At 43.8% G+C, this 21,260-nt stretch overlaps 1 protein-coding gene across 3 annotated transcripts in view; it reads left to right on the top strand.

Annotated features, from left to right (window-relative positions):
• USP24 (ubiquitin specific peptidase 24) overlaps positions 1 to 21,260 on the top strand; it is a 138,638-nt gene that overhangs the window by 67,717 nt on the left and 49,661 nt on the right. For all 3 annotated transcript variants that reach the window (XM_044238324.1, XM_044238323.1, XM_044238322.1), the window contains exons 24-36: positions 10 to 125; positions 3,767 to 3,833; positions 3,954 to 4,064; positions 4,918 to 5,016; positions 5,109 to 5,282; positions 9,566 to 9,651; positions 9,805 to 9,898; positions 11,140 to 11,295; positions 14,658 to 14,755; positions 17,335 to 17,430; positions 17,553 to 17,781; positions 18,460 to 18,619; positions 19,427 to 19,582. In XM_044238324.1, coding sequence (XP_044094259.1) covers positions 10 to 125; positions 3,767 to 3,833; positions 3,954 to 4,064; positions 4,918 to 5,016; positions 5,109 to 5,282; positions 9,566 to 9,651; positions 9,805 to 9,898; positions 11,140 to 11,295; positions 14,658 to 14,755; positions 17,335 to 17,430; positions 17,553 to 17,781; positions 18,460 to 18,619; positions 19,427 to 19,582 — 1,642 coding nt within the window. The remainder of the gene's footprint in view (positions 1 to 9; positions 126 to 3,766; positions 3,834 to 3,953; positions 4,065 to 4,917; positions 5,017 to 5,108; positions 5,283 to 9,565; positions 9,652 to 9,804; positions 9,899 to 11,139; positions 11,296 to 14,657; positions 14,756 to 17,334; positions 17,431 to 17,552; positions 17,782 to 18,459; positions 18,620 to 19,426; positions 19,583 to 21,260) is intronic.

Genomic DNA, 21,260 nt, shown 5'->3' with positions numbered 1-21,260 from the left:
GTTTCATAGGCAGCCAGCTCAGCCCTTGGCGGCCCCACTCTGACGCATGCTGTGACGAGAGCAACAAAAATGCTGACAGCGACTGCCATGCCTACTGTAGCAACGTCAGTTCAGTCTCCATATAGGTAAGTGCGCAGGAGTGACGGCACATCCTTGCCTGATGCAGGAGTGTGTGTGTGTGTGTGTGTGTGTTTTCAGTTCAAAAAAATAAAAAATAACTGGCAGCTTTTTTCGGAGATGTCTCAGTTGTGGACTTCCTCCTTTTATGTCTTAATTGTTGCAAATAGTCATATCCTGAGAAATTGTATGACCCCATCATACTTCCCCAAATCTGTATGTCTTTCCCTCAAGATCTGTAGGTCATGATCACCACCACCCAAGCACTGCTCTGCCCCTCCCCTCTGCCTAGTGGACAGCTTCTGTTGTTAATTTGGGGGGGGGGGGGTATTTAAATCCCTTTACTTTGACTCTATATAACAGGAGTAACCTACTCTTTGCGACAGACTACCAGATATATTCATTGTATGAAGAGCAGTTTTCTCCTTGTGCCCAAATCAGGGCATTTACAGCATAAGCAAAATGAAATGGCAGATGATGGCTAGTTAAAATCGTGCATTGTAATATCATCATAGTTGAAATATTATTTCCTTAAAATTTTGTCTCAGGGCGCCTGGGTGGCTCAGTGGGTTAAAGCCTCTGCCTTCGGCTCAGGTCATGATCCCAGGGTCCTGGGATCGAGCCCTGCATCAGGCTCTCTGCTTGGCGGTGAGCCTGCTTCCTCCTCTCTCTCTCTGCCTGCCTCTCTGCCTACTTGTGATCTCTGTCTGTCAAATACATAAATAAAATCTTTTAAAAAAATTTTTTTTTCTCAAAATAATTTTTATTAAGAACTTCATCACCAAATATTTGTGTTGTAGTTTTGAACTGATGTCTGTGACATGTGGTCTGTGACCACATTACTGTGTTTAATGTTGACAGATATTATCAGGGAAATCTGAGCTCGGTATTTGCTATAGTTGTTTGCTGTGGTAAGGAACGAAGATGAGTATTCAGGAACGTTAGACTGAAGGAGCTCAAATGCTGCTGTGAGGTTTTACAAGCACTTTGTTCTTAGTAGCCCAAAACTGGTGGTGCCCAGGAAACTTTGGCAGGTGCTCCCAACCAGGCTTACTTTGCTGCCCTCTAGTGATGGGTACTCATATTGTCATTTTCTACTCTTGGAAGGTCTTTGTATTTGTTAATTTACAGTTCTTTTTTCTTTTTAAAGCCTTTCTTTAGAAAAGGAGTCAAAACAATAAATCTTTATATTCTTCTTCTTTTCATTTTTTTTTAAAAATGAGTTGAGTACTAAGTAGCGATATTTTGTTAACATGAGAGAGATGCCAATACAACTCAGCCCTCTTGGAGCTCTTTTTAAAATGCCAGAAAAGGGGCGCCTTGGTGGCTCAGTGGGTTAAAGCCTCTGCCTTCGGCTGGGGTCATGATCCCAGGGTCCTGGGATCAAGCCCCGTATCGGGCTCTCTGCTCAGCAGGGAGCCTAGCCTGCTTCCCTCTCTCTCTGCCTGCCTCTCTGACTGCTTGTGATCTCTGTCTGTCAAATAAATAAATAAAAATAAAATGGCAGAAAGTGGGGCCTCTGGCTGGCTCAGTTGGTAAAGCATGCAACTCTTGATCTTGGGGTTGTGAGTTTGAACCGCACATTGCTTGTAGAGATTACTTAAAAATAAAATCTTACAGGAGCACCTGAGTGGCTCAGTTGCTTAAGCATCTGCCCCTTTGGGTGAGGTCATGATCCCACAGTCCTGGGATGTAGCCCCGCTCTCCTCCCTGTTTCTGCTCTCTCAGTCTTTCTCTCTCTTTCAAATAAATAAATAAAAACTTAAAAATAATAATAAAATAAAACCTTACCAAAAATAGTTAAGATAGTAGAAAGTGATTATAGATTCAGCTCGTGATAAAAACACTAACATGACCTTTGCATTCCCACATTGATGGAAGTGTATTTCAAATAAGACTTTCATGGAGAATGTGCATTGAGAATTCCTGATTCATTTGTCTGACAAACCAGAAGAGAAATGCATTAATGAACTATTGGATTGGGCTATTGGATTGGGATTTCCAAACTGGAACATCTTTAAAAAAGTGTGTTTTCTGTTTTTCTCTTTTTACTAAGTGATTTTTATTCTGAATCAGTTCATGTTTGAAACCATAGGATCATTTTTTTCTTGTTAAAAACTCTAAACACTTTTAATAATATAAAATTTCAAACTCGCAAAAAAAATTTTTTTTTTAAACTCGCGTTTGAACCAGGACATTGTAGTTAATCTTATTTCACTGGTTTTGGAAGGACTTCTCAGTGACTCTAATTGTCCCATCTTTGGGAGGGCAGGAGTTATTCCCTCCTCTACACAGTGTTTTACGACGCTGTCTGTGATTTAATTCATTATTGAGGCATAATTAAATTGACTCATTCACTTACTATTAGCACTTAGATATTTCTAAGGATTTTCCATCTAAGTATCAAATTCTAGTCTTGCCCATAGCTGGAAAGGATTTAGAACTCTGTTAAATGTGTTCAACAGAACTATTAAAATGTGTTGAATAAATTCTATTTGGTTTTTTATTTTAAGATTTTATTTATTTATTTAACAGAGAAATCACAAGTAGGCAGAGGGGGTGGAGGGAAGGAAGCAGGCTCCCCGCCAAGCAGAGAGCCCGATGTGGGGCTCAAACCCAGGACCCTGAGATCATGACCCGAGCTGAAAAGGCAGAGGCTTAACCCACTGAGCCATCCTGGCACCCCTAATCCATTCTTTTTAAAGTGAAATTTCCAATAATTCTGATCAGCAAAACGGAACAATTGTTAGAAAATGGTAGTACCTTTTTTTTTTTTTTTCAGATTTAGAAATACCTGTATTTGAAATGCCTAGATTTTCTGGAATAGCACGTTTCAATTAAGGGCACTTGGATTTTCATCTCTTGATGTTAACACGTATAATGTTCTCTTTCATAAAATATGGAGCTGTGAATGTATAAGCTTGCTGCATGTTGAAGTCCTGTGAAAATCAGATAATTAGTAATACACCCTGAGTCTGACCAAAAGGGACCTCATTTTCAGGTGTGCTAGAGCTCCACACTTCCTGTCCATATGTTGCCTGTTCTAGACATGGTTGTCTCTCAATGCCTGCTGACTTCTGAAGTACTTTGAAAACCAGTGGAATAATAAACTCTTATTTACACAGAATGTTCTTTTAAACCAGATAAACAATTGTTTATCCTTCACTTCCTCTTCATCCTCTGGCTCATTCAAACAGCAGGTGTTATTTGTGGTAGACTTACTGGCTTTTATTCATCTTCTGATTTTCAGGCAGGTCAGAACTTGGTAACACTTGGTCCATGTTTACCAAATCATGTGGTGTATTTTAGTTGTAAGATTATGAGACTCAGACTCACTGATAGTTTGTTCTTGGGGATTGACGAACAAATAGACCTAGAGACCCAGGTCCTCTCTTTACAGAACAGCTGTTTACAAAGAGAGGAGAAGACAGGAGAGGAGAGATGCCGTCCTCCCTGACTCTCTGGGTGTGTCCCAGCTGTGCGCTGGTTGAGCCACCCCTCCCCCCACCTTGGGTACAGGGGAAGTTTAGTCTCTGCAGATCTCAGCCTTTCACCAGTGAGTGCTAACTGTTTGGGTTTGGAGTGAAGCAGACCGGAATCGAGCAATTCTTTTCATATATGTTCCCCCCAAAATTTTTTTAATCCATAGATCGACTAAACTTGTAATAATCGAGAGATTGCTGCTTCTGGCTGAACGCTACGTGATCACTATAGAGGTAAGCCTGCCTTTTTAAAGCCACTTTATCATTGTATTGTTAAACTTGTTGTGTTAGGTGTGTGTTTCTAAGATACTTCAGTGACGCACTACGTCTGACTTATTTGACTTCTTTTTCAAGGATTTTTACTCTGTTCCACGAACTATTCTACCTCATGGGGCCTCGTTTCATGGACATCTTTTAACTCTCAATGTTACGTATGAGTCTACCAAAGATACCTTCACTGTAGAGGTAGGTTTGCGCTGATCCTGGGGGCCATTCTCGGATCATATTGTTACTTTCTCGAGAGCAGTGCGGACTGGGATAGCTGCATGAGCCACAAGCCGTTTGGTCAACAAATTCAGACTAAACACCTGCAGTGAAAGGGAAATGATGGGGTAGAAGGCATATAAGTAGGCATGTGATACAGTATCAGGTGGTAATGGGTGTTACAAGGAGTAAGAATAAAGCTGGATGATTCGGTAGAGAGTGGTGTATATATGTAAAGTGTCTTAAAAAGATGGGCAGGGGGGCGCCTGGGTGGCTCAGTTGGTTAAGCAACTGCCTTTGGCTCAGGTCATGATCCTGGAGTCTCAGGATCAAGTCCCACATCGGGCTCCGTGCTCGGCAAGGAATCTGCTTCTCCCTCTGACCTCTCTCCTCTCATGCTCTTTTTCTCATCCTTTCTCTATCTCAAATAAATAAAATCTTCAAAAAAAAAAAATGGGTAGGGAAGTTCTCTCTGAGATGGTGACATTTGAGCAAAGATGGAATGAAGTGACAGCAAGTTGTTTCTGGGGAGGAACATTCCAAGTGAAGGGAGCTGTAGGGACAGAGGCCCTGCCGTGAGACTTGGGTGGCTCATTCGGTGACTGGCAGGCTAGCTGGTGGTGGAGCATGCAGAGAACAGGAGAGCATGGAGACTCCGCAGCAGGACTTGAGATTTGATTTCACGAGATGGCGAGGACAGAGGGGGGGAAGATGGACATTGAATTACTATGAAAGGGGAGAGTTGTCTGTGGGGTCTCTTCTGTGTTCCCGGCTTCTGGAATGGTGGCCGGCACCCATTCCCTCCTCACAAGCGGTGTTTGATCTGATCATGCAGGCCCACAGTAATGAGACCATAGGGAGCGTGCGGTGGAAGATAGCCAAGCAGTTGTGCTCACCTGTGGACAACATACAGATATTTACCAACGACAGTCTGGTAAGTCTGTGCCAGCCATCTGGCCCTTTGGCCTGACAGCCATACCTTCATCCTCCTTTCCCTCCTGCTAATTAAGAAACCACTTTTTGCAGCTGACGGTGAATAAAGATCAAAAGCTCCTCCACCAGCTGGGCTTTTCTGATGAACAGATCCTCACAGTGAAGACATCAGGCAGTGGGACCCCATCCGGAAGCTCGGCGGACTCCTCGACCAGCTCCAGCAGCAGCGGCAGCGGGGTCTTCAGCTCCTCATACGCCATGGAGCAGGTACGGAGGCGGCGGGGGGCATCCATGGGCAGGTCAGGTTGGTTATCTTCATACTTGGGCCTGTGGCCCGCATAGGCTCGGTGGGCTGGGTCCTTTTCTGTTGGACAAGTCCTGACTGATGAGGTTCCTCCAAAGGGAACAGCAAGCGTAGACAGAGGAGAGCTCAGAGGATGGGGCCAGGGAGCTTCTTTGCATAGAGATCGAGGGTGGAGAGCGCCCGGCAGGGCAGACAACAGAGTAGCCAGAGAGGAAGGGGAGAGCTGAGCGAGTCCTGCAGATCCTCAACTCTGCCTTCAAAAGGCATCTCAAATCTAGCTACTCTTGTCTGCCTCCATGGCTTCTGCATGGGTTCAGGCAGTTGTCATGCCTCACCTGAAGGATTTCAGCCATGTCGGCCTGCTCTCCCAGCTCTGTCCCAACACCGCTTCAGTGTCTCCTCTGTGCAGCGCCCAGCAGCCTGGGCTCTGCTTGAACAGCAGACACGTGTTGCTCCAGTGTTCCAGGGCACTGTCTCCCGCAGAGCAGGAGGCAGAGTCTGCTGGGCCCTATAGGGCTCGTCTCCTGGGACTTCTCTGAGATCACCTCCCCCGACCTCCCCCCACCCCCTAATGCCCCAGCTGTACTGGCCTCCATGGTCCTTGTATTCAGTAAGGTCTTTGCACTTGCACTTCCCTGTGTCTGGAATATTCTTCCCCAGTATCCTGGTGGTCCTCTCTCACGTTCTTCAGCTCTCACTTGGATGTTGCCTTCTCAGTGAGCCTTCTTTGGCAATCCTGTTTGCATTTTTAACACCATTCCTGCACTTTGTATCTCCCTTCCTGATTTACTTTAACATAGTGTATGTTTTATCTTATTTAATGTCTTTCTCTCCCTGGTGAGATAACACTTAAATGCCGTGAGAGCTGCCTTCTGTCTGTTTTGCTCATTGTTGTATCCCCAGCCCCAAAAAGAGTGCCTAGCACATAGTAAGTACTCAGTTAGTATTTGCCCAGTGATTCCATGAATCCGCCCATTTACTTGGTACCCTTTGTGGGTCAGGACAGAGCTTGGTACCAGAGTACAGAAGATGGGCCTGGTTCTGCTTCTTCACTTTTTCAGTCTAGAAAATAAGATCACACCAGACATCATGTAAAGATACTTAAACGGCACATCAGGTTTTTTTCCAGTTATATGTATTGCTTTAATTCTAAATAGAAGATTTTTGTGTACTGTCATTTTTTTCTAACTTGGCATAAACTTACTTTAGATCTCAAGAACTCCTCAGGGCTAATATTAGTGTAATGGGTTTTTTCTTTTCTTTTCTTTTTTTTAAGTGGCTACACTTACGTAATAGGAAGAATTTAAGAAAGCTCCCACTCAGCGTAGTAGTATAACAGTTAATCACAGCAGAAACAATGTACAAGCATGCCTTCACTCATTGCATTTTGCACATGGTATGTTTTTTATAAATCGAACTTGGTGTCAACTCTGTACCAACCAAGTCCACTGGTACCATTTTCTCAACAGCATTTGCTGACTTTGTGTGTCTGTGTCACATTTTGGTACTTCTCACAGTATTTTAAACTTTTCATTCTTATTTTTGTCACATATAAGTCATGTCATGATGATCTATGGTCAGTGATCCGTGGTATTACTATTGTAATTATTTTGGGGCACCACAAACTGTGCCCATGTAAGACAGCAAACTTCAGAGATGTTGTGTGTGTTCTGACTGCTCCACAACTAGCTGTTCCCACATCTCTCTCCCTCTCCTTGGGCCCTTTATTCCCTGAGACAAACAGTATTGAAATGAGGCCAATTAATAACCCTCTAATGGCCTCTGAGCATTCAAGTGGGAGGAAGAGCTATACGTCTCACTTTAAATCAAAAGCTAGAAATGATTAAGCTTAGAAAGGCAGGTCAGGAGCAGAGTTAGGCCAAAAGTGAAGCCTCTTGCACCAAACACCTAGCCAGGCAGCACAGCAGTACGCCTGTGAAAGCAAAGGACGAGTTCCTGCAGGAAACTGAGAGCGCTCCTCCAGGGGACACACGGATGATAAGAAAGTGGAACAGCCTTACTGCTGACGTGGAGGAAGTGTGAGCGGCCTGGATAGAAGAGCAAACCAGCCACCACATTCCCTTAAGGCAAGCCTGACCCGGAGCAAGGCCCGAGCCCTTCTCCATTCTGTGAAGGCTGAGGGGGGTGAAGAAGCTGCAGAAGGAAGGTTGGAAGCAGCAGAGGTGGGTTCGTGAGGTTTAGGGAAAGAAGCCACCTCCATAACGTAGAAGGACAAGGTGAAGCAGCCAGTGCCCGTGTAGACGCCGCAGTGGGTGATTTAGAAGCTCCGGCTTGGATCATTCGTGAAGGTGGATGCACTGAACAACAGATGTTCAGTGTAGACGGAGCAGCCTTCTGTCGGGGAAGATGCCGTGTGAGACGTCCACAGCTGCAGAGAAGCCAGCACCTGGCCTCAAAGCCTCAAAGGCCGGGCTGACTCGCATGGGAGGGGCTCATGCAGCTCGTGACTTTATGTTAAAACCGGTGCTCATTTGCCGTTCATAAAGCCCCAGGACCCTCAAGAATTTTGCTCAATCTATACTTTAGTGTTCTGTAAATAGAACAACAAAGCCTAGATGACAGCATACTTGTTTACAAGATGGTTTACTGAGTATTTTAAGCCTCCTATTGAGACCTCCTCAGAAAAAAAGATTCCTTTCAAAATATTCCTGCTCACTGACAGCACATCTGGTCACCCAAGAGCCCTGATGGAGACGGACGAGGTAAGTGTTCGAATACCTCTGACACGGCATCCGTTCTGCAGCCCATGGATCACGGAGTCATTCCGGCCTTCTGATTAAGGAATTCAGTTCATAAGGCTGTCATTGCCACAGTGATTCCTCTGGTGGCTCTGGGCCAAGTGAAATAAAAATCTTCCAGAAAGGATTCACCATCCTAGAACATCCGTGATTCATGGGAGGAGGTCAGGATAGCAACATGAGCAGCAGTTTGGAAGAAGTTGGTTTCAGCCCTCCTGGGTGACTCAGAGGGGTCAGGACGTCAGGGAGGAAGTGACTGCAGATGGGGCGGAAGGAGCAAGAGAACGGGAAGTGAAGGCTGAAGGTGGGACTGCGTGGCCGCCCTCTCAGGGTAAAACTTGAGGGTGAGCAGTTGCTTCTTACAGATGAACAAAGAAGGTGGTGTCCTGGGAGGGAATCTACTCCCGGTGAAGATGTCATGAAGGTGGTTGAAATGACACCAGAGGATTCACAGTATCACAGAAACTTGGTTCATGTAGCAGCAGCAGGGTCTCATAGAATTGACTCCAATTTTGAAAGAAGTTCTGTGGGTAAAATGCTATCAAACAGCATCGCGTGCTACAGAGAAATCGTTCTTGGAAGGAAGAGTCAGTCGATGCAGCCGGCTTCCCGGTGATCTAATTCTAAGGAACTGCTGCAGCCACCCGCATCCTTGGGCAGCCATCACCACCGAGACAAGCTCCTCCCCCAGCAGAAAGATCACAACTTGCTGAAAGTTCCCATGATGGGTAACATTCTTTAGCAATAAAGTCTTTTTTAATTAAGACATATATATTATTTTAGACACGATGCTACTGTACACTTAATAGACTGTAGCATAAACTTAATATGCACTGAGAAACCAAAAAAAATTCATTTGACTCTTGCAATATTTGCTTTCTCACCGTGGTCTGGTTGTGAATCTGTGATATCTGCAGTACACCTGTACATAGTAGCATCTTCAAGCTTAACATTTCCAAATCGTCTCCTGTTTATCTGAAATTTATTTTAAAATGTTCCCTTATATGTGACAATCTACAGTGACATCCAGTTTCTTATCTTTATAACCAGGAAAAAAAAAAACAGTACTTTAGTCACATGTAAGCTGCTTCTACCTATTGTCTGGAGTGTGTATATCCATGTACTACTTTCATTTTGCTTTTCAATCAGTCATTGCCTTGTTTGCTCCTGACTAGCTCTGATCAGCTTTCAGTAGAGTCTGCTGTCCATTCTATTAATTGTACCTGCCCATCATTTTACTTCTCTTCCACTGCCTGCCTTTTGGCACCTTAACCCCTCACCAGCAGGTGGTTGGGGAGAGCCCAGGTAACAGTCTCTAGAAGGTTGTGGTCCCGCCAGTCTCTGTTCCTCAGGTGAGCACACTGCTCCCCTCAAGCTTTGTTGCAGCCACTCTTTCAGAAGTTGTAATTTTATTGTTGGCATATTTGATGAGAAAAAGAGAAAATGTTTTTGTCAGTTTGTATTTACAGTTTGCTTTTTTCCCTCAGGAGAAATCCCTCCCTGGCGTTGTGATGGCACTCGTATGTAATGTGTTTGACATGCTTTACCAGCTTGCCAATCTGGAGGAGCCAAGGTAAATATAAACGTGTATAAGGCTTGAAAGAGAGAAAGTTATTAAGGTTAGGGAACTAAGTACATTTTGACTTGACTTTACATTTGTCAGGAACAAATGACTTTGGTTTTGAAACTGGCTAATGTTGAAAAATTTGTATTTGCAAAATTTCAGGATAACTCTACGAGTACGAAAGCTGCTGCTCTTGATACCCACTGACCCAGCCATTCAGGAAGCCCTGGATCAACTTGATTCCTTGGGAAGAAAGGTATGAGTGTCCTCGACTTAGGGACCTGGAAATTTTAATGTCACAAGTCAGTAAAAATACAACCTGAAATCACTTTTAGGCCATATGGTACTCCATAACAACTCTTCTTTAAAAAAATACTTTTGGGGCACCTGGGTGGCTCAGTGGGTTAAGCCGCTGCCTTCGGCTCAGGTCATGATCTCAGGGTCCTGGGATCGAGTCTGCATTGGGCTCTCTGCTCAGCAGGGAGCCTGCTTCCTCCTCTCTCTCTCTCTGCCTGCCTCTCTGCCTACTTGTGATCTCTCTCTCTCAAATAAATAAATAAAATCTTTAAAAAAAAAAATTCTCTTCCCCACTGTTTAAAAAAATAAAATACTTTTGTTGTAAATGGAAATCAGAACTTCATGTAGACTTTTAAAAGACCTAGAGTCAGTAATGACATCAAATTTTAGAACTGGAAGAGCCTTTAATATCATGTACATCCACGTTCTTTTTCTGGATTAAGATACTGAAGCCCAGAGAGATTAAGTGTCTTGTCCAGGATCAGACTCTAGTCCTGATTCAGTGGAGACATTTTTCTTCTGTCATGACAGCTCTCCAAATGTGATTGTTGCCTGTGTTTGAGTTGCTTCCTTAATTATATTATCATTTAATTTTTTCCACAGTTGATATTTAAAGTTCATCTCAATTTCTAGAATGTTCTTCCTCAAAAATTTTATTATATGTATTAAAATTCTATTCTGCCTATAATGTTTAATTATGATCTCAGAATAAATTCACGTAGAACAGAGTTGTTAGCACTATGGTACGAACTTGTTTCAGTGGTTGAAGTTTCGTCAGCTCATAGTGTTGTCATACACGGCTTAGGTATTTGCAGGGAGAAGAAAAAAACGAATGTAACCGCAAAACGTATCACTAGTGCTAGCTAAAAACACGTTCAGAGCTTCTATAAGTTAATAATTTTATTATCAGTACTTAGTAGTAGAGATTTTTAAAACACAGAAACAAATAAAAACGACCTTGGTAGTGTTACCTAGAAGACACTCTCAGATGGGTTCCTGTAGGGTCGGGATGTGTGATGGAATTCAATCTTTTGTTAGTGATTATCAAGTGATGTGTCCTTGAGGTTAATTTGTAGGAAATCACTTTGGTGCATTTATATTAAAAAGGAAGAGAATGTTAAAGTGCATACTGAGGTATGTTTCTCTTTAACTTGTGCTTTTAACACATAAATCCTTTGTTTTCATTCTCTAAAACCTCAGAAGACATTACTGTCTGAAACGAGTTCTCAGTCCTCAAAGTCTCCATCCCTGGTCTCCAAGCAGCAGCATCAGCCAAGCGCCAGCTCGATTTTGGAAAGTCTGTTTCGGTCCTTTGCTCCAGGAATGTCTACCTTCAGAGTGCTCTACAACTTGGAAGTAAGAAGTCTCTCCCCCCCCCATTTCATCCGAGCTATTTCTGTTTGCACATCCATGTTTTAGATGTCAGAGATAAGTATTTTTATTGGATGATCTGTGAAAAAATTAGTTTTGGAAAAAAAAGTAAAAAACAGAACATAAACTGAACCATCTTGGGTTTTTCTGGGCTTAGAAAAGGCTCAATTTTGGGCACCTGGGTGGCTCAGTGGGTTAAGCCGCTGCCTTCGGCTCAGGTCATGATCTCAAGGTCCTGGGATCGAGCCCCGCATTGGGCTCTCTGCTCGGCAGGGAGCCTGCTTCCTCGTCTCTCTCTCTCTCTGCCTGCCTCTCTGCCTACTTGTGATCTCTCTCTGTCAAATAAATAAATAAAATCTTTAAAAAAATAAAAAAGAAAGAAAAGGCTCAGTTTTTTGTTTTGTTTTGGTTTTTTTTCACTTTATTCCTATGCGCAGTGCTACACTCGCAAAACCACTTGTAAATTAATAATGAGGAAGCCTTATGTAATAAAATATGCCATTCTCTTCCTCTGGAAGTTTAGCAAGTCTGTCTGATACAGTTGTTATCCTCAACCTTCTTGTTATTGAATGCATCCTAACTTTAAAAAACAATTGTAATTTGTTTTCCATAAATGAAGCTGTGAGGAGTTTGCCAGAAAATAGATTAACTTTATCATTTCAAGGTTTTAAAAAAAAAAGTTTTGGAAGAATTTAAGCAAAAGAATGTTTTTATTACCCTCTTTCCAAAAAGTGGCTTTAAACTAGTAGATTTAGTTCAATAAACATTTACTGTTTAGTGTCTGCAAGTCATTGTGGTAGTTAAAGGAGCACAGTTGAAAAGACAGGGTATCTGCTCCATGATGTTGAGTAAGATCTAAGAGAGGCTGCATACTCTGAGTCGTGAGAGCAGAGTGGTAATGGGTGATGGGGGAGAGTGAGCAGGTAGAAACACTCCAGTCTTGGAAGGTGAAGAGGTTAGACCTTCTTGCCATTTTAGGTCTGGAGGAAATAAAGCCCTAAGTGATTTTGCTTTGCCCCAAGTTTTATTTCATCTGGCAGTCTAATTTAGTATGTAAATATATTCATTCATTTTTCTGCATCACTTGTTGCTCTTGTGGTCAAGCTGTGCTCTTTCATATTGGCCTTAAAGTAATCATTCTTGGGAAGAAATGTGTTGGGCTCAAAAGGAGAAAATATTTAGCAAATTTTTTTAAAAGATAGCTTGTCTTTATTTAATGTGGGCATTGAAAAATACATGTATATGATATTTTAAGACAGAAAATTGCCTAGAAATTTTTGGCCAGTTTAAGCTTATAAATTTTTGGCCAGTTTAAGCTTATAAATTTTGCAATACCTGCCAGATTTGTCATTTGGTTTTGAATGGTTGTCTTAAACAAAGTTAAGGTGTAAACCTTAACACCCACATTTGAGAGCACCCAGAAGAGCAGAGTGGTCCAACCGTGAGTTGCTTGTCATTAACTACCTGGATTGGATTATCTTAGAGCCAAAGGCCAATAGTAGTAAAATACCTCCAGCACAATTTCAGGACTTTTGACTAAGTGGGAGTTCCTTTGAGAGGTTGTTTGTGGGTTTATTTTGGCGGGGGGGTAATAGGTTGTGTTTTGTTTTTGTTTTTTGTTTTTGCTTTAGACAACACAAAACATTTGGAAAACTGAACACTTTCAAAAGCACTCATTTTGGGGCACCTGGTGGCTTAGTCAATTAAGTGTCCGACTCAGTTTAGGCTCAGATCCTGATCTCAGGGTTGTGAGATGGAGCCCCACATTGGGCTCTGTGCTCAGTGTCTGCTTGAGAGTCTCTCTCCCTCTGCCCTTCCTGCTCATGATTTTTTAAAAAAAAATTTTTTTTAAAGCACTTCTTTTTATGAACCCTGAACGGTTCATTTCTTTGCATTTTAGTCTTCAAGTTACATTTGCCTACTAGGAAGCTTTAAAGTGGTTGTTCCAGATACTTATTCTTTTGAAGAAATCTTCCACCTTCACTAAATTGCTGTCCATTAAAAATGGGGACTACATGAAGGTGGCTGTCAACTCACAGGAAGGGTTAGAAAAGCAGAGGGCTCCCTTCTTCCCACGCTGTGCTGATAATCTGAAGCTGACGAGCCTGTTTCCCAAAGAGTACTTTAGGAAGAAAAAGATCTACGCACTTAAAACCCATGGATTCATAGAAACATTTGCCAGAATAGAAAAGGATCTTGAGTGTATCTATTTTTTTTAAGATTTTATTTATTTATCTGACAGACAGAGATTACAAGGAGGCAGAGAGGCAGGCAGAGAGAGGGGGAGGAGGAAGCAGGCTTCCTGCTGAGCAGAGAGCCTGATATGGGACTTGATCCCAGGACACTGAGATCATGATGTGAGCCAAAGGCAAAGGCTTAACCCACTGAGCCACCCAGGCGCCCCTGAGTGTATGTTTGTATGTTTTTAAAACCTTGGAAAAATTGAGGCAGTGGGTTCCTTTTCTTTTCCTTAATTTTTAAATCATAACAACCAAGTAAGCAGTTGATTGCTAAGTACTTAATAAGTATTTACTAAGTATCTCATAAGTTATCTGCCATACCAGAATTTTCAGTTTTTTCCTTTAGGTACGTATGTCAGTGCCATAACGGGGGCAGGGATTTAGGAGGGAGGCACATCTGGGTTCGAGGTCAGTTAGCCTTTGCGTCTCAATCTTATAAAGTAAAATACATACTGCATGTAAGAACTTCCTTTTATGCCTACTGTGTTGTATGTGGTCAGTAAATAGTAGGAGTTTCAGAATCATTATTGGCTCATCTAGCTTTTTTTTTTTTTTGAAGATTTTATTTATTTGAGAGAGAGCGTGCACAAGCAGGGTCCAGGGCCGCGGGAGAGGGACAAGCAGACTCCCCTCTGAGCAGAGAGCCCAACAACGGAGCTGCATCCCAGGACCCAGAGATCATGACCTGAGCCGAAGGCAGATGCTTCGCTAAATGAACCACCCAGGCGCCCCTCAGCTAGCATTTTTAAGGAATGGGCTATTTTACAGAAAATTTAACCTACTTTTTCAAAAATATGTCTAACATACCACATCATCTTATCTAAGCCTGAGACATCCAGCTTTGCTAGTTTCCTAAAAAAAAAAAAGCATACAAGCTTTCTACAACAGAACAGATTTTTCTTGCTAACTAAATAGAAGTTGGAAAACACGATTAGTTCAATTGTGAAGTGTCAGCCTCCTCCTCCCGGGGGCGGGCAGGGAAATAATACGCAGCACTTACTGATACTCAGACTGGAGTTATTGGGTTGTTTTACTTAGCGAGGGAGTCATTTCTGCTGAAAATGACTATCTATTTGAGCTATCTAATTGTGTCTCTCTGTTTTCAAGGTTCTAAGCTCCAAACTCATGCCAACAGCTGACGATGACATGGCAAGAAACTGTGCAAAATCCTTCTGCGAGAACTTCCTCAAAGCAGGAGGATTGAGGTTAGAGTTTCACTGTAATGTCACATGAATTGCAAAGAATGAATAAAGTTATTGTGAATAATTTCCCCTGCCGGGCCTTGGTGATTCCTGTAAGGTGTTGTGTGAAGTGTCGTGAGAGTTAGAAGAAGAAGGAATGGTGTTTCTGTCTCTAGAACACTAAAATTCATTTTACGAGTTTTGGTTATTTGAGGAACTGGCGGAAGCACATCTCCTTCCCTCCGGTAGTGGGAGAAATTGCTGAGGAGAGTAGAGGAAGCAGATCTGTTTCCGCCAATCCTGCATCTGTCTGACACTGGGCAAATTGATTCCCGGTAATGGTTTTGTAAGGCCTTATTAGTGCTGGCAATGCAGAGATAACTTAGATCTCATTCCTGCCCCTTAGAGCCTCATGGTTTAACAAAGAATAATAAACCATCACTACAGGTATCAAAACAGGCTCATAAAAAGTGCTTTGGGTAGGAGGCGGGCAGGGGTGATGGAGGAGTGCACTTATAATGGTGACGTTTTCATGAGGTAATAACATTAGGAGATGACGTTTGAGCTGGGAATTGAGAAAAGAGCAGGGGCAGTGTTTCGTGGGGAAAGGGCACAATAAGCCAGAGGGGGTGGGATGAGTAAAAGCCCCTGGTGTGTAGCATATCTTGGGAGCCATCATTGCCTGGGAGGCTAGAGCAAAGGATGAAGGAGAGAAGTATGTAGGAAGGGTCACCTTGAGGAATTTCAACATTCATGTATAGACCATGGGAAAACAGGAGGCTTCAAAGCCAGGAGTTGCTTGGCACAATCACTTTGGCTGCAGTGGAGACGATGAATAAAAAAAGTGGGAGAGAAGGAGGCAGGGAGAGCCATGCAGTGGCACTGAGAAGAGTGTCAGTGGTGAATGTTGGGCAGCAGTCACTGAGATTTATAAGGTAACGTAGGCAAGTCTTTTTATGACTAGAAATAGGGGAGGAAATGTATCAACAACCCTGTAATTCCTTGCGTAGGAGAGGGAGGGAACGGTGAACATTCAGTCCACGTTGGAGCGGGACGGAGGACATGGGACATGGAGAGAGATGAACGCAGTTGAGGCACATGAAGTGAGGAGCAGAGAGTGGCATCAGAGACGTGGGGGACGCCGGGCAGGGGTGACGGTGACTAGAAGGGGAGAACAGCTGAGGGGAAAGATTGCTTTTCTGTTTTGCTTCTACCTTAGGGAAGCCTAGGTTGTCTTTGCAGGCTGACTAAAAAAAAGATCAAAGTTAAAGGGATAGTCATAGGGCCAAGTTCTCCTGCCCTGCAAAGAAGCAGGCCTGCATTTCCTCGGGCAAGGAAGGAGGGAAGGCTGGAGGACAGTTGCAGGAATTCCCGTGGGAGGCCTGGCGGGGAAGAGGCTGGGCCAAGACCCGAAGAGATAAAGGGAGCGGGGCTGAAAGAAGCCCCAAGCTGGTGGAAGGCCTTCTGCCCGGAGCTTGATTTCATTTTCAGAATCGCAGAGGTATTCTCAGTGAAAACTCATTTCCGACACTCCCAATCACAGAGCTCTGGAATAAAACCATCTTACTGCTGGCTTAGTGTCAGTTAATCTGCATGCCACGCAGTGTTCTGAGCACTGAGAACAGAGCAGCGAACAGATCAGAAAGAACTCCACATGCTTGTGAAGCGTACTGTGTGGAGGGGAGAGAAGCAGTAAAGAGGTAAAGGTAAAAGCATATGCCAGCAGGTGATATAGAGAAAAATAAGACAAGGGAGTGGACAGCGTTGTGATTTTCAGTAGGGTGATCAGGGAAAGTTTCACTGATGGGGTGACATTTTTACAAAGACCTGAAGGAGGTGAGGAAGGGAGACTTGGGGATCCCTGGGGGAAAGCCATCCAGAGGAACAGCCATTGTGCCCCGGTGCAAGACAGACCCAGTGCCTTCAGAGACCAGCAGGCCCATGCGGCTGGGATAGTGGGAGGGAGGCAGAGTTAGGGGGATGTGAGGTTCCAGGCATACCAGACGTCAGCTTATGGGTCTTACAGGTTTCAGGTTTCTGGCAAGACTCTGCCTTTTCTTCTCTCTAGGAAATAGGAAGCCATTGGATGGTTTGTGCAGAGGAGGAGCTCTGTGATCTGACTGAATATTTTAAAAGGATCATTTTGATTGATCTTTTGAGAATAGATTTTGGGGGTGGAGAGGTCAGAGTTGGGAGCAAGAAGAACAGTTAGGAAGCTTTTTTAATAAGAGAGGTGGTAGTGGATGTGAAAATAAGCTTGACTGAATATACCAGATCTAGATAATGTTTTCTAATTGGTAGTTCTTCTGGTAATGAGATAGTGGAGAATCCGTGAACTCACACCAGTGAGTGAGAAGGGGGACAATCCAAACACTCTATCTTTTGGCTGAGCAAGGACTCTGACTCTACGTAGACCAAGAGTTACGGGTATCATAGGAAATTGTTATGGTAGAAACATGTAAGGTTTGTGCATATATAAGGCTCTTCTAGAAATTTTAAGTAAATGATAACATTTACATGAACAATTAAATTAGTTACAGAAAAATTCCTACGAAAGAAATGAAATCTTTATTTAATATCCTGCCTTTTTCTTTTCTTTTCAGCTTGGTTGTAAATGTCATGCAGAGGGACTCCATCCCATCAGAGGTGGACTATGAGACCAGGCAGGGAGTTTACTCCATCTGTCTACAACTTGCCAGGTACGTAAATACAACATCTTAGTCTCACAAGGCAGTACTGCCTTTTATTTCTCTTCCCAAATGCTCATATTGAGTAGCGTGAAATGACCTCAGATAAGTCTAGCTTTTTGTCTCCTTTTCAGGTTTTTACTTGTGGGACAAACAATGCCCACGTTATTAGATGAGGACCTCACCAAAGATGGCATAGAAGCACTTTCTTCTCGCCCGTTCCGAAACGTCAGCCGGCAGACAAGTAGGCAGATGTCCTTATGTGGTACCCCAGAAAAGTCATCCTACCGACAGCTGTCTGTGTCCGACAGGTCTTCTATTAGGGTCGAGGAAATTATCCCTGCTGCACGAGTTGCAATACAAGTAAGTGACTTGTGTGTTCAAGAGAGGAGAAGTCCCTCCTGTTATAGGGAGGGGCTGTGCACACATAAAATTTCTTGACATGAATGTAACCTTCACAGAACCTACAGTGAGCCAGAGAGAGACCAGCAAGGCAGAAATCACTGTAATTCAAGGTGGGAAGTATCCGGGGTTATAGGAGAGCTATAAGGCCAGAACATTCGTAGGCCTTCAGGGGAAGTGGAACAGTTGCCTTCACCCGTGGCTGTCGTGGGCGATTTTACCTAGAAGGTGGCATTTGCACCAGGCCTTAGAGCTAGATGAGGTGACAGAGAGGCATGGAGAGTTGTTCCCTCAAGAGTGCAGGTGTGAGCAAATCTAGAGAGAACAGAGCCTGTAGGGAAGGTCACGGGGTCATTCACGTGCCCAGTACGTACAGTGTGGAAGAGGAGGAACCGTAAAAAAACAAATGAGAGACAGGTATCCTAACGCCTGAGCATGGAGGTCCGGCTCTGGGGAACAGATAGCGAAAGTACTGAAAGTCTTTGAACAGTCTAGAAGCATGGGAAAGGCTGTTCTGGATGATCGTGGAGGAGAAGGAGTCTCACAAAACTGAGAACAGTAAGAAGGGGATGGAAGTCAGCAGGAGGAATGTGTTCAGGTGCTTCCTTTTCTCATAACAATCTTCCCGCCCTTGTTTAGACAATGGAAGTGAGTGACTTCACGTCTACTGTGGCTTGTTTCATGAGGTTGTCGTGGGCTGCTGCTGCGGGACGACTGGACCTGGTTGGGAGCAGCCAACCAATTAAAGAAAGTAATTCTCTGTTTCCTGCTGGAATCCGAAGCCGACTCAGCAGTTCAGGTACTGATTTAAAAGGATAAAGTCATTAAATCACCAGGCAGGAAATAAGCTGTGAGAGTTACCTATGCATAGGCTGTTGGGAGTCACAAAAAGAAGGAAGCCTTTTCTCTTGCTTTTGAGCATGAGTAGAAACCCATCAAACTGTGCACCTGAGACCCATGCACATTACTGTACGTAGGTCAGACTTTCCAGGAAAAGCGTTGATAAGCGCAGGGAAAGTGGGGAAACCAGATCAGCAGAGTTTTTAGCTTGCTGAGTGTTGTAAAAGTGCCACGAGGCCAGTAATTGGGGCTGTAATAAAATTCATCTGGAATTCCTACCTGGAGAAGTCATTTGCTTGGTTTGGCCAATTATTTTCTGTAAGGCTTTTATAAATTGGTTTCCCTCTTCAATTTATATATGTATTTTTACCTCAGAAAAAGTTTTAAAAATGTATGACATTCATGGAGTGAAATGCAGAAATGTTAAACGTGCAGGCTTTTTAGGATTTCTACATATGGATGACCCAGTGAGGTAAGGAAGAGGAACATTTCTAACATCTCAGGAAGGCGCATGCCTACCAGGCTGCGCTGTTCTAACTTCTGTCACCTCAACTGAGTCTTGCGTTCTAAGTACACTGTGAGTGCCTCCGAATGTGTTTTAAAGCAATTGCGGCCACATAAAGTGATGGTCTCTCATTTCTTAGACCAGAATGTCTCCTTGCACTCTTTACTTTCTCTTGAGGATTCTGGAACACATGAAAAGGATATTATGATACCATGAGGGTCTGGTGGGGTCCACAGTAACCTTCTGATTGCCTCTTCCCAGGAAGCAACTGCAGCTCTGGGAGTGAAGGGGACCCGGCAGCCCTGCACGCAGGCATCTGTGTGCGACAACAGTCTGTGTCCACCAAAGACTCGCTGATTGCCGGGGAGGCTCTGTCTCTTCTTGTTACGTGCCTGCAGCTTCGGAGCCAGCAACTGGGTAGGGAGACTTGTTTGCCCTTCATCTCTTTCGGGGAAAGGCCAGGTTTCTGTTGAGAATTATGTACATTCCATCGTAAAAAAGGTCACACTAATAGAAATGGAAAGGGGGGAAAGCTGGCAGGTAGACTAGGTAGGAGGAATGATTAGAGCGACTAAATTCTGAAAAGTATTATTGAGCACCTTCTATATACAGGGTTCCATGGTTAGGTATTAAACAGGCAGTATATATGCTCGCTAGGAGCTTACTGTCTAGTTGGGGAATGAAGACAACCCAGATTTATATAGGTCATAAACTGCAGAATTAGAATTCTGTATCCATCCCTAAACTGGTGATGACTCCAGCATTCAAAGTTACAGAACTGCAGACTTTCCCTTTTATCTTCATCTGTGGGCTTTGGCAAAAACTGGGACTGTTACTAATCGCACTTCAACATTAGAACACCCCAGGGTCCAGCCCCTGGTCACTGTCTCTTCTCTGTCTACACCCCTTCTCCCCATGATCTCATCCACCATCACAGCCCCAAACTCCCTCTGGTGTCTGAATGTGGAACTACAGCCTCGCCCACCACCCTGATCCTTCCACTTGACTCTCAAGAAGACTTCGCAGGCTTGACGATGGGTCCACAGCCCAGCTACCTAGCTGGCCCATACCACACATGTTTTCCCAGCTAAAGTAAAGAAGTTTCATTCTTCTGATTGCTCTGGCCCAAATCCTTGAGTCCTCCTTGATTCCTTTTTCACACCTACTTCTGTCAGCACATTCTCCTTCCAGCCACGTCAGATTCCGCCCTCTGGTACCTTCACTGTTACCCTCCCCTGCTCTGGCATCCTCCCTCGCTCAGGTTATACCCGTAGCACCCTAACAGATCCCCTGCTTCTACCCTTGCAGTTTATTCACACAGTAACCAGAGGGGATGTTCTGAAACGTAAGTCAGATTGTATCACTCCTCTGTTTAAAACCTGGCAGCAGCTTCTCAGTTCCCACTGAGTAAAAGCCAAATCTTTACTAAGGCCAGACAGAGTCCACCCTTTCAGGACCATCACCTTCTCCTGCTCTCCCCCTCACTCACTGTGCTTCGACCTCCCTGGCTTCCTACCTGTTCCTCATCACTCCGGGCACATTCCTGCCTCAGGGCCTTCACACTGGCTGTTCTCTCCTCCTGATATGTTCTTCCCCATCTTTCCCACATGGCTCTCTCTGCCTCATTTCCCACAGGTGTGCTTAATCTCAACCTCTTGGTGAGATATTCTCTGACCACAACCCTCCTGTCCTCCCAGCACTACCTGAACCCCATACCTCGCATAATTTATTTATCGTGTTTTTTGTCCTCATCCCTCCCCACCTAGATTGTAAGCTCTATAAAGACAGAGACTTTTGTCCGTTTTCTTCCCCACCAAATCTCTCACACCCAAACACTGCCCAGTGTATAGCAGGCCCCCAATAAATATTTGTTCAGAAATGAAGTCTTAAGAGTTCCACTTCTGAAAGCCCTGATCTTCCCTGTTATTACTGATTCAGATGACCTGTTCCATCAAATTGTTGACTGTTACTGTGTTTCGTGTAATAACCAAACTCGTCATATAAGATAAGGTAGCTCTAGAAAAAGTTGGACAGTTGTAGGACAGTAATGTAGTGTCCAAAATTACTTACTTGGAGCAAGAGTGCTTTGAAGACA

The sequence above is a fragment of the Neovison vison genome, chromosome 2 (genome assembly GCF_020171115.1).
Source record: "Neovison vison isolate M4711 chromosome 2, ASM_NN_V1, whole genome shotgun sequence".
NCBI lineage: Eukaryota > Metazoa > Chordata > Mammalia > Carnivora > Mustelidae > Neogale > Neogale vison.
The sequence above is the reverse complement of the archived record's forward strand: the minus strand, read 5'-3'. Positions and strand labels throughout refer to the sequence as shown.